Below are 12,981 nucleotides of genomic sequence, written 5' to 3'. Positions count from 1 at the left end.
TGGTTCCCCAAGGTGTTTTCACTGTTATTGTTGTTGTGGTTGTTTGACATGATGATAACAACGGAGAAAATGTAACTTAAAAAGAATAGATTATCAGATTCCCGGTAACGGAACCAATTTGTTTAACCAAAAAACTGAACGTTTGGTTAAAGCTAGAAATTAAGAGAAATTCGGGTTACTCATAATCAAGAGACACAAATAATAAAAGACTTTTGAAAGTTATAATAGAGCAGTGAACAGTTTTGTATTTCAGTGTTATCTCAATAGTTCTTCGTGTCCTTACAGATGTTGAGACCTTCCCCTTTTATAGTTGATTCTAGGAGAATGTGTAATGCCTTTGTCTTAATGAGGCAATTATGAGCAATAAATGATATTAAAAGAAACGTTACTCAATCATTTCTATTAAATACAAATTCTTTCAACGTATTTGATATTTTGATGCTGAATTTGGACTCTTTTACATTATCAAATTCACTTCTTAAATTCCTTCTGACCGCTGAGCTTTAAATGACTCGAACAGGCACGAGACTCGTGCTAAGACTGCTATTTGAGTAGCGACTCGTGCCTCTTTAAGTTTCTTCTCTCCCGTATCTGTTGTTGCCCGTTCCTCTTGATTGATTACCACGCTTTGACCATTTGACCAGTCCACGTGTCTTGACACATCACCTTCAATATATAAATTCAGTTTTTTCCCAATACAACTTCAAGACTAAGTATCTTGAATTTTTGAGTTGTTAATTTGATATTTAGGACTAAGTTATCTTGAATTTCTTAACTGTTAATTTAAAATCTAGGACATAAGATTCGAACTTCAGGACACAATTTTCGAACTTTAAGATACGATGTACTGAAGTTTAAATTTTGAGTTTTAAATTCTAGGACGCCGAATCCTGAAGTTTAAGGGAAATTAGTTAATTTAAATATATTGTAAGCTGTGAATAATTTTTAAACAACAAGCCTAAAAATGAAAATTTGGTGTTCTTTCCACGTAATTATATGTCTTTAATATGAGTAAAATTAGGACCCAAAAGAAAAGTTATTGGGCCTCATTTTTGGGCTAGACAAAATTATTGAGCCCAATAACAAATTCTAAGCCCAATTTCTTACTCCACTGACCCAAACCCGAAATTGCCCTCCAGAACTATAAATAGAAAAATACAAAATCAGTACATTCTTTTATACTCATTGCTCTTCAAACTCCATGGAAATACAGAGGAAAATCATGGCGAGAGGAGATCGAGACCGACTCAGTGATTTGCCCGATGCTATTCTACTATACATCCTCTCTATGTTGACGGAGGGAAAAGATGTTGTGAGAACGAGCGTATTATCTCAGCGATGGCGGTTTCTTTGGAAGTCCGTTGCAGTTTCACTCAATTTCGGCGTCCTCGATTACCCCTATGATGAAAGAACCAAAAAGAAAATTCTTGCTTTCGTAGCTTCAATTAATAGAGAGCTTCATTATTGGAGGTCTTGCGAGAAAATCAAAGCATTTAGGGTTTTTCCCGTTAAATACAAAGAGTATCTTGTTAAAGATGTGGGTTTTTGGGTACATTTTGCAACTAAGGTTGCTAATGTTGAAGAGTTTACACTTAAATTTTGCATTGTCAATTCTCCAGATTACGTGTATAAGTTTCCTCAGTTTGCGTATAAGAATACGTCGTTAAGGAATTTGGTTTTGGGAAACTGCGGGTTAAACCCTTCTGGTAGTGTGAACTGGAGCAGTCTCATTTCTCTTTCAATTGGGCACCTGAAATTGACGGACTGTGTAATGAAAAAAATAATATCAGGTTGCCCTAAATTGGAGAGCTTGGAACTGGATAATGTTTTGGGCATTCGTCGTTTGGTAATCAGCTCTATGAAGCTGAGAAAGTTGATCATATTAAATGATGATAACAATGAATATTTGCAGTGGCATGATGAAAATATCCCTTCACTCGAAATATTTTCCCCATATGTTCAAAATTTGGTACTTTCAGGGTTCTTATACAATGAGATACGCTTGCAGCAGAGCAATGTGGCTTCACTTGTCACTGCAGTTCTTAATTTAAATGTTGATTTTGTTGAATTTGAAGATGAAGAAGAGAAATTGGAGAAGGAGTGTAGATATTTGAAGGAACTTCTTCTCAGGGTTTCCCATGTCGAGAATGTTGAATTGGGTCCCTGGTGCATCAAGGTTTATTCATACTCTGGATTATCCAGAATTCTGATTTTCATTTTGCTTTTAATTCATCAGTTTAGTAACATTAATAACTATGCCACTACTTAGGATAATCTGATAACTAAGTTTTTAATTACTGAAGAATAAAAATCTCGTTGCCAATCTTGCTGGACAATGGCTATTGAACAAAATCTTTTATGATGAACTGTGAGAATAAAGAGTTTGCAATGCACAGAAAACATTTAAAATTTGGATTTCCAAACCAACCTTGAACACTTTGATGTGGCTTGTGGCAAAACACGGTCGTATAATCCCAGCTGTTTTTATGAATTATTCAACATTTTGCATGTCATTTATTAGATGTGTTGCATTTCCTTGTTCTCACATATTCTGGTTTATCTATTTGGTTTATAAGTGGCTTTCCATACTGGAGCTGAAAGGGTGGCAATCTCCACCATCAAGCTGGAAATACTTAAAACTTATCGCAGCCTTGGAACACTTGCCTGGAATTTACAGCATTCTACAGAGTTCATCGGAGCTTGAGACGTTGGTCATTGACTGGGCCAATTACAAAACAATAGTAAGTTTCGGTTAGACCTTTATTCTTGTTACTTCATTTAAATCAAACAACCATTAGTGGAAGAAGAAGGCGATATATATCAGTATATTTCTTATCTTTAGTACTTTAGGTGAAAAATCACTCGTTTTAAAAAAAAAAAAAAAAAAAAAATTGAACCACCTTAGTGGTATATTTGAAGATTGAGGATTCCCCAATTTGTGACAAAAGTATGGGATATAAACCTCTAATGTGTAACCAAAAAGAGTGTTTCTTTATAGAAGGATTTACAACATGAACCATAACTAGCCTCAGTGAGCTTTACAACAATAGCTTCTAATGTGTGGAGAGAGTTGTTCCCCTGTACACTTCTTCCCAAAGAACTAAAAAGGTAAAAAAGTGAAGACTATTCTCAAGTGACATGTGAGCTCACAAAAGATCTTAGGGGGGAGTTCATCTTGTTGCATTATTGGAGGTAAGCTTTGGGCTTTCTTATGAATTCAGGAGGAAGGGGGCTGCCACTTATCAACCCTTAAGTGCCCCCTAGCTTCTCTTGATGTTTAGTTAAAGCTGAAAATTTTCTTCTGGGTCCAATAGATGACTGTATCCAGCTAAAGAATCAGCCACACCTTTGGCTTCTCTGTAACAGTGTGTCCCTTGAAGATTTCAACCTTTTGCCTTATTTTGAGCTGTGGAGAATATTAGTATATGTTTTCATTGGGTTGGAATTAATGGGAATTTAGAGATTATTTTAGTTCAGCTCTGTTCGCATCATTTTGCTGTGTCTTTAAGCTCAAGACTTTCAGTTTGTTCTCCCTTCTTTGAAGAAAACAAGAATTATTTACATTTTTGTGTTGCTATGTGTTTGAATTTATAGCTGAAACTGTTATGAATAGACAGAACCATTTATCCAACTTCTTTGTCAAACATACAGTTGCAACTCCTCTCTGTGTTGTGGGACAGTAAAGCATTATTTGCATTGTTTGTATTGCACTGTTATCATCATTTTTCTTTAGCTTCTCTTGGTAGTGAGTGAAAGCTGAAAAGCTTCTTATCTGCGTCCAATAGGTGGCTCTATCCCACTAAAGAATCAGCCACACCTTGACTTCTTTACCTTGAATCAACTCTTCAATCTCTTCAATAGTATGTTCATAGTGCCAAGAAGGTTTTGCGACTTCCTTGACAACATTTAAAATAAGTAACGAATCGGCTTCCACCCAAATGTTTCTAATACCATGTTCAAGACACCATCTGGGTCTGTAAGGAAGTGCAAATGCTTCAGTGATTTTGTTTGTCTGCAGCCGCCATATGTGTGTAGTTTTACCCATCAGGGTGAGTATTTCTCAATGTGGTCAAAGAAATTTCTCCAGGGAATGCGTAGTTCAAATTCTGAAATCTTCATTTGAAAGTTGGAATGCTACTTTGCAAGGATTTCAGGATCTGTTTTTTAGTCTTAAAAGTTGATCATTTCTCTTTGCTAGATCTGCTCTCAATTTATTTTCCTCAAGGAAATAGTTCAGCTTGAGTAGCTTTGACAGAAACTTCGTCAAATTATTATCAGTTCTCTGAGTTGTCCAGTTCTACAATCAACTTTGTTGTAGATGTAGGTAAAGATGTTTAACAAGGGGTAGTAGTACTCGCCTTCATGCGAGGAGATGAAGGATCAGCTTCAATGAAGCTTTCTGACATTCTATTTGTTGTTTGCATGTACCACTTTGTAACATTTGCTAAGCACTTGACATGTTCCTTGAATCTAAAAATTAATCTCCTTTTTAATTTTATCCACAATTAACTCCTTGACTTTCTACTCCATCTTAGGAGAATAACTGGTTAATATAGCAGATTTTTCCTGCAGGACCGGCTGCCAAGTTACACAAATGAGGTTCAACAGAGCAGGAGTGTTGAGACACACAATGTTGACTGCTCACTGCTACACCTAAAGACCATCAAGATCATTAACTTTCATGGACCGCTAAGTGGAAATAATCTTGTACTTCGATTGGTCAAATATTTGCTCAAGAATGCAACAGTGCTAGAAAAATTGGTCATTGTTGCGAAATTCGAAGGGAGTAATGTGCCTCGGGATTATGTTAAAGTGGAACAGGAGTTCCTAAGCTTTCCAAGATCATCTTTGCACGCTTCAGTTGTCTTTTCTTATGGATGATCTTTGTACCCTCTTGTCTTTTCTTATGGACGATCTTTGCACGCTTCAGCTGTTTTTTCATTTTGAAACTGTTTTGGTGCTGATAGACATGGTTAGGATTTTACTTGTCAGTATCCAGGGAGTTGTTAATGGTTCTTCATGTCTAAGCAACAATGTGTTTATTCTCTGATCATCATGTAAGAAATCTTGCTCTAAATGTGATGTAAACTTCTATTCATATTGAAGAATCATGATCATGTTTTTACACTATGAAAATATAAGGTTGAAAGTATTATTTCAAGATTCATTATATAGCCTATGTTATTAACACAAACATAAGAAAAGGGCAGAATTTTGGGTTTCTTTTTTTGAAAATGAACTGCAATAGACTTGTTTATATAGTCCATGACTAGTATTTCGAGGTATGAGTTGAATGCAGTGAATTCCAGCCACATGAAGATCTTGCATTGGCAATAACCTATAGAATTAAGACAATACTAACTGCTAACTGTTGATTACAACTTGTGTGGGCTATGATGATGAGAAATCCATTAAGAGAAAGCTTGAGTTTGCCAAGGATATGGGTATTGAGCATATCTTCTTACGAGAACCTATATGAAGATCAGGAAAAAAAATTACCATCAATTGTGATGCTGACATGAGATGGTTTACTTGGCAAATTGTGCATTTGTCTATGTCACATTCAGCTAATCTTGGCTAAATGGTACTTCTCTCGTTAAAATGGAACTTTTTACATATTCTCATCAGCTCTTCTGCAACAAATCAGTCTCATCTTTTATTTCACCTTGCAAATGTGCAGTGTCATCGTAACACTCGGTATAGAATGACGGTCAGTACGAGGAAGAAGGACAAAACAATACATGGGGTGACATATGGAAAAGGTATTAAAAGAAGTTGATTTAAGTGGAACTTTTGACTTTGTTAGTCGGGCTAGTCGTGTATTAAACATCCAATTTTGTTTGTTATAAAGGCGTCAACGCAGTTTATCTGCTGCCTGCTATCGTTGCCCATACCTCATGGTCAACCCGTGGACAGAGGGATGGACGAGCAATTGTACCACTGTTACAAATCATTTAGAGCAAAAAAAAAAAAAAAAAGGTTCAGAAGCTACTTTTACTTGGACTTGAAAGTTCAGGAAAAAGCACTATTTTCAAAGAGGTATTGCCTATCTGGATCTGTCTAAGTTGTCATATTGCATACAGCTTGCTAGAAGAAATGTTTGTTCTTCATTTACTTTTTTGTAGCTGTAGTCAAGCTTCTATATATGGCATCCCTTAGAAATTTTCCTGACAATTTCTGCCATGTGTCTGCATATGTATAACAACATCAACAACAACAACAACATCCCAGTATAATCCCACAGGTGGGGTCTGGGGAAGGTAATATGTACGCAGACCTTACCCCTACCCCGAGGGGCAGAGAGGCTGTTTCCAGGAGACCCTCGGCTCAAGAGAGCAACAAAAGATAATATATTAGTACTATCAATATGCTTTTAATAAAATAACATAAAATACATAACATAAAATAACAAAATAACAGCAATATAAGAAATATAGAAAATACGAAAAAGATGGAAGGTATATTAATAACCAACAGATAAGGCCCTACATTAGTAGCTGATCAATAGCATCCTAAGACTAACTCCTAACTGGCTAATCTCACCCTGTACATATGTCTGCATATGTATAGATGTTCGAAAATGTCAGTATATAGCTTGCTCATTTGTCCGCTCTTTTTCATTTGTTTAAGGAAATAGAAACTGCTTGATTGTTGCATTTCATTTGCTGCAAGTAAATTTTTTGCATAATTGGATTACTTTCTCTGCTTCAGAAAGTTCCGTCTAAACAAAAACATATGACGAAGTGTAAGAATAGAAAATGTTATCCAATTCATGGAGTTTTTTTTCTCCCTCCATCCCTATTTGTATAATTTATTCCATCTTGGAATGTCCTAAGGCATTCATTATTCCTATACACACTTCAAGAATTCAAAATATTTTAACTATTCGAATTTTCAACTTTGATGTGATGTTCTTGGTCGAACTAACTGTTCAACCATTATTTTAATGGTTTGTTCCGGTTCCATTTTATAAAGTCAAATTAACATCTGGAACTTCATTCCCAGTCAAATGTCGTTATATATAATGGGATGGAAGAAGTATCTGTTAGGACCGGGAAAAAGTCAGATGTCATGCGGAAGCTAGCAAAACAAATCTTGAACGACGATAAATCACACAATAAAGAGAAATCTATCAAAAGAAACACAAACATTTTAACGTGGTTCGGTCAACTGACTTACGTCCACAACGGAGATGAGCAATCCACTATAATAAAAAGAGAGTACAAAATATCGAGAGAACAACCTCACGAAGAGGCAAACACAAGTGACACACTAACACTTGTCCCGTAAAGTTCTCCCCCTAAATACGACTCTCAAGCCCCCTATGGCTACATTGTGGATGCTACTGAATGTGAAGGAAGGATCCTCAATTTATAGAAATCCAAACCTTTTCCTACAAAAAAAAGGACTAGCCAAATATTGGAGATTTATAATTTCCTTTTACAAAAAGGAAAACCCAGTTAAGGTAATTATATTGCCTTTTCCTTCAAGAGATAAGAAAATCAAATATGGTAAGAAAATTATAGCAACCACCTAACATTATCATCAATGAGAAGAAGCTGAGGCTTGGTCTAAATAGTGAAATCCCTCATTCAGTGCGCAACACTGGCTGGATGTCTTCCTAATCTAGAGCTTAAAGCTTCTCTCTCCAACCAAAATAATGCTAGCAGAGAAACTCCAACCATTTACCAGCTAGTTACGGGTTGTTGTTTACTAGAAAACTTTATGCCCTTGGTTTCATTAACTGGTGCAATTTGCTTGGCCATGTATACTTGTATAGGAAGATTGGTCTGGAAGTGTGATGAGCAGTGTGGGGTTGTGGGCCAGTGTAGTCTTTCTAATCATGAATGATAACTTCCTTACTTCTTGTAGACCCCATAATGAGGTTGTCGCCATTATAGATAAACGAGATATTTATTAGAAATAATAGTTTTCTGGAAACCTGTCTTAGGGCATCTTGAAAGAAGTACCTGCACCAGCAACCCAAATTGAATCGAAATCCAGAAAACCTCTACATTACGAATTAGAACTTAATGTATTTTAAACATGCGTGGACATGTATAACAGAAGAGAAAGCTGAAAATCCAAGTTTGAGACAATATGAGTATTTGGTCTCATGGCAATGTATCTAGGTTAATGGTTGGCCATGTTCTTGTTTGTATGTCTCTCAGTTCCTCTTCTCTTTCCTGGCTGTCCATGCTTCCTGCTCTGCCCTGTAGCATATTGCACTTTGCGGGTTAAATGAAATGCATTTGTAAATATGGACTTTCCTCAGTCATTAAGTGCTTGATTGAACTTGCTTTATATTATTAGTATACTCATTTTCTTCTAGGAAGCTTTTGTATGGGAACAAGTTTACTGCTGAACATATCAAGCTGATGGTTCAGAGCGACATGTACAAGTATTTGAGCATTCTTCTTGATGTAAGGGGAGCGCTTTGAGCAGGAGACTTTTCAAGAATAGAGGCTGAAGGTTCTTTCACATTGTGCTCTATTACAAAGTACTTGCCCCAGTTGTGTAGCATAGTGTAGCGTTGGACTTGGAGCTCTGGCTCCCTTCGCCTCTGCAGTGCGGGCTCGATTTCCACTAGTGGTATTTTGTGTCTGAACTGTAGCTGCTTACCTTCAAAAGTAAACTGCAGAGGTAGAAGAAAGAAAAGAATTGTAGAAACATTATACTTTACTGCTCCGAAGTTTCACCCATACTCAAATAGTCAAAGTTGCTGAACAAATCTATCGGGTTTTTCTTCAATTAGATTTGCGAGAAGTGAACTTGAGTTACATTAATGTAGCTTGTACATGTTAGCGTTTTATTTCTATGGTTCAGAGTTATAGTCATTTAGGTTCATGAATTTGTTGTTGGGATAAAAAAATAATATCCTGCCCAGGAATAATATTGTCACGACCCGAATTTCCCACCATCAGAGTCGTGATGGCGCCTACTCGTGGTAGCTAGGCAAGCCAACTTAATTACCTTTTCATCACTAAACAATTATCTTAACAGTTTATAGCGTCAATATAGAACATGAACTTTAATAAGAATAATACCGGAAGTCTGATTTATAAATACGAATCAAAACGCAGAACAGTCAATAATAGCCTCTACCCAAGATTTGGTGTCACATTACTCACGAACTACTAAGAATATACTACATACAAAGGTCTGAAAGAAACATATAAGCTGTCTGTCTCGAAACAATGAGGCAACAGTCAAAAAGAGAACATAAAGAAGAGACGCCGGGCCTGCGGACGCCTGCAAGGCTACCTCAGTCTCGTGAAAATGAAAGCCTGCTCCCGTACTACTGCTGCTGTTGCTCCTTAAAACCTGGACCTGTGCAAAAATACACAGAAGTGTAGCATCAGCACAACCGACCCCATGTGCTGGTAAGTGTCTAGCCTAACCCCGGCGAAGTAGTGACGAGGCTAGACCGGACACCACATAAACCTATGCAGTTATAAATATACAACGGAACAAAAAAACACCAAACAGCTAACAATATGGGAGGGGAAATCATGCTGTGGGGAGATAACAGTAATCCCGAATAACAAACTAAAGCAGCTCAGATTCTCAATGAACAAGGGATCAATACTCAATATAAACACATGGTATCAGTAACTGTTGCGGCGTGCAACCCGGTCCATAATTACCATTGTTGCGGCGTGCAACCCGATCCACAAATACCACTGTTGCAGCGTGCAACCCGGCCCGCAACCCGATCCTCATATATTATTGTTGCGGCGCGCAACCCGATCCTCATATATTATTGTTGCGGCGTGCAACCCGACCCTCAGATATCATTGTTGCGGCGTGCAACCCGATCCTCAATATCATTGTTGCGGCGTGCAACCCGATCCTCAATATCATTGTTGCGGCGTGCAACCAGACCCTCAAATATCATTGTTGCGGCGTGCAAGCCGATCCTCAATATCATTGTTGCGGCATGCAACCCGATCCTCAATATCATTGTTGCGGCGTGCAACCCACTCCACCAAGATCATATTTCCCCATCCAGACAACAGTCACAAATACGGGGCAAGAGAGTAAATAAACAATAATGAAAATCCCGGCAAGGGAACACACACGACAACAACTTTAAAACCCCGGCAAGGGTTCAACATCAATGATCTTGGTATCCCGGCAAGGGAGAGAAAAACCAACAACAGAATCAACAAAACGTCCCGTCAAGGGAATAACCAGTAACTCTTTCTCCTTCTTTCTTTTCTTATTTCACGATATCACTGGAGCCCAAGCTCCAAGAAATTTCTTATCTCATATTCCGTCACAAACAACAATATAACGACATCCCAGTAAGGAACAAAACATCATCTCAAATATTCCGGCAAGGGAATTACTATAACCACATTAGTTCCAACATCTAACCACCACACCTATAACCAACCTATTACCACACTTAACCACCGCAACTATATCTAACCGATTACCACACCTAACCACCCCATCTATGACTAACCTATTAAAATACTTAACCACCTCAGCTATAACTATAGTCATCATACGACACAAGGAAGCATTAACCTAAGCGACCCTAGTATCCATTAAGAACACAATGCAGAGGAATCACAACCCAACAATAGCCCGCCAAGAGGGCAACATAACGATCTCTTCTCTTTCTCACTTTTACTTCACACTTCTCTTCACAACTCGAGCAAATGCTCTAGAGGTTCAATTATCACTTATAATTTCGCAATTCGTCCTACAACTGGAGCCGACGCTCCTCAATGTTCATAAATCGCATTGCTTTTCCACAATTATACACAACAAGCGGAAATACACACCAAAGCATGGACAATACAACAAAGCCATGAAAACCACCATATCAGACTCACGGTCATGCTAGACACCAATGTATAGATACTCGTCACCATGCCTATACATTGTACTCGATCACATAGCAATTAGCAACAAGACTCAACTCCTATTCCCTCAAGCTAGGGTTAAACCAAACACTTACCTCAAAGCCTTGAAATCCACTTAATCCTCAACTATCGCTTTACCTCGCGGTTCCACCTCCAATTCGCTCGAATCTAATCACAAGAGAGTAACAACGACACCAAATATTTTAACGGGGTAAAATACAATACCCCAACGGAGCAATATTACCACTATAATATTACAACTTAGTAGTGTCAAGAGACTACTACAACTTTTAAAGAAATAATACTCTTTATTTTAAAGACCTCACTACAATATTACTCACACTCACTATTTACACTCTTTATTTTAAAGACCTTACTACAATATTACTCACACTCACTATTTATCTCACAGACTACAATCTGTGAATTACTTTCTCTAACTCTCTGTTGCTTCTCTCGATTTGGTGTGTCTAAACAAGAAGAATTGAGCTCCTATTTATAGGAAGAATTGCCAAAGTTTCAGCCAATCAAAATACTTGTTTTATTGCAAGTTTCCAACGTCCAAACTTGTTATGGTTTCAGCCTTGTTGCAACTTGATTTTGTTTCAGCCATTATTGCAACAAGTTGCCGTTGCAATTTGTTGTTATCTACTTCCTTTTTTTAATTGCTTTTAATTTTGATTGATCCCACAAATCTTTCCCTTAATTTTGATTTTTCTTCTTTATTCCAAGCCTTGATCTCAATCTCTGGAAAATTTCAAACTCAAGAGGTTTGGTAAAAATATCCGCTACTTGATCATGTGACTTCACATACTTGAACTAGACCTCTGTTTTAAAAGGCAGAACTGGGACTCGCCCGGGGCTCGCCCCAGGACGGAGCACTCGTAAAACGCCCCTGGGCTTATGTGTGGGGCTTAATTCCATGGGACTTACGCCTCGTCCATCGGGGTTTACGCCCCGGACACGCCCAACGCCCAGCGTACTGGGCTCGCCTAATAGAACTTTATGCAACTGTATGTAATTAACCTTGTAAATCCTCAGATTTACTTCATAAATCGTTGACTATTCAAAATTACTTTTTTTTAATCATAAATCATTAAATTGAGAGTATTTTATATCATAATTAAAATAAAAATTATTGCACATTATCCACTAAGACTGCTATGATAGTTAAAACTTAAAAATAAATGATGCTAGATAATCATATTTAAATTGTAAATTATATTTTTATATAAATTCTCTTTAAAATGGAAAGCATATTAAATAAAAGAAGTATTTTAAGAAAAATATAAAATTATAATATTGAGATTCTTTCTAGATTCATTACTCCTTAAGAGATACATATACGATTTTGTATCGAATACATTACTTTTGATGTTTGAGTTGTAACGACGTTGCAACTAATTTGCATATTATGATATATGTCATACTTTTCGCGTTATTCATAGTCGAATTATAATTTATAAATACTTTAAATAGATTATTTGTTATAATTTTGTATTTTTAATGTAAATTTTATAATTTTTTTAATTTTATACTAGCTTAAAATTCTTGAAATTAGTAAAATTTAAAGATCCACGGGACTTACGCCACATGTCTCAGGGCTTACTGCTCACCTCGTCAGAAGTAAAACGCCTCGCCTCACGCCCACGCCTTTTAAAACATTGAACTAGACTTCCTTCTTGGCAATGCATTATCTGATGAAGTGATACCTTGTATCAATATGCTTGCTTCGATCATGATACACTGGATTCTTCGCGAGTGCCTGTGCGGATTTGTTGTCAATACAAATCTCTGTAGCTTCAATTTGTGGTAAATTGGGCTCCTTAAATAATCTTCTCAGCCAAATATCATGACATGTACAAGATGTTGCTGCTATATATTCAGCTTCACAAGTCGAGAGAATAACAATTGATTGTTTCTTTGAACTCCAAGAAATAACAGAATTACCCAAGAAAAATACAAAACTAGTTGTAATTTTTCTATCATCAATATCTCCCGCATAATCACTATCACAAAATCCCATAAGGTTGAAATCACTAGAAGAAGAATAAAATAACCCAAAGTCAATTGTACCTTTTAGGTAACGAAGAATTCTTCTAGT

General features: G+C 36.9%; 1 protein-coding gene across 2 annotated transcripts; it reads left to right on the top strand.

Moving 5' to 3' along the window:
* Positions 1,185-5,155, top strand: LOC109223795 (F-box/LRR-repeat protein 25-like). 2 transcript variants are annotated; one of them, XM_019388227.1, is made up of 3 exons: positions 1,185-2,176; positions 2,577-2,741; positions 4,573-5,155. In XM_019388227.1, the coding sequence occupies exons 1-3, from the start codon at positions 1,202-1,204 to the stop codon at positions 4,879-4,881; spliced, it is 1,449 nt and encodes a 482-aa protein (XP_019243772.1). In that variant the 5' UTR covers positions 1,185-1,201; the 3' UTR covers positions 4,882-5,155. The 2 variants fall into 2 exon arrangements, with proteins under 2 accessions (XP_019243772.1, XP_019243773.1); XM_019388228.1 differs by having other exon boundaries at positions 4,560-4,680.

Source organism: Nicotiana attenuata, chromosome 3 (assembly GCF_001879085.1).
Source record: "Nicotiana attenuata strain UT chromosome 3, NIATTr2, whole genome shotgun sequence".
NCBI lineage: Eukaryota > Viridiplantae > Streptophyta > Magnoliopsida > Solanales > Solanaceae > Nicotiana > Nicotiana attenuata.
The sequence above is the reverse complement of the archived record's forward strand: the minus strand, read 5'-3'. Positions and strand labels throughout refer to the sequence as shown.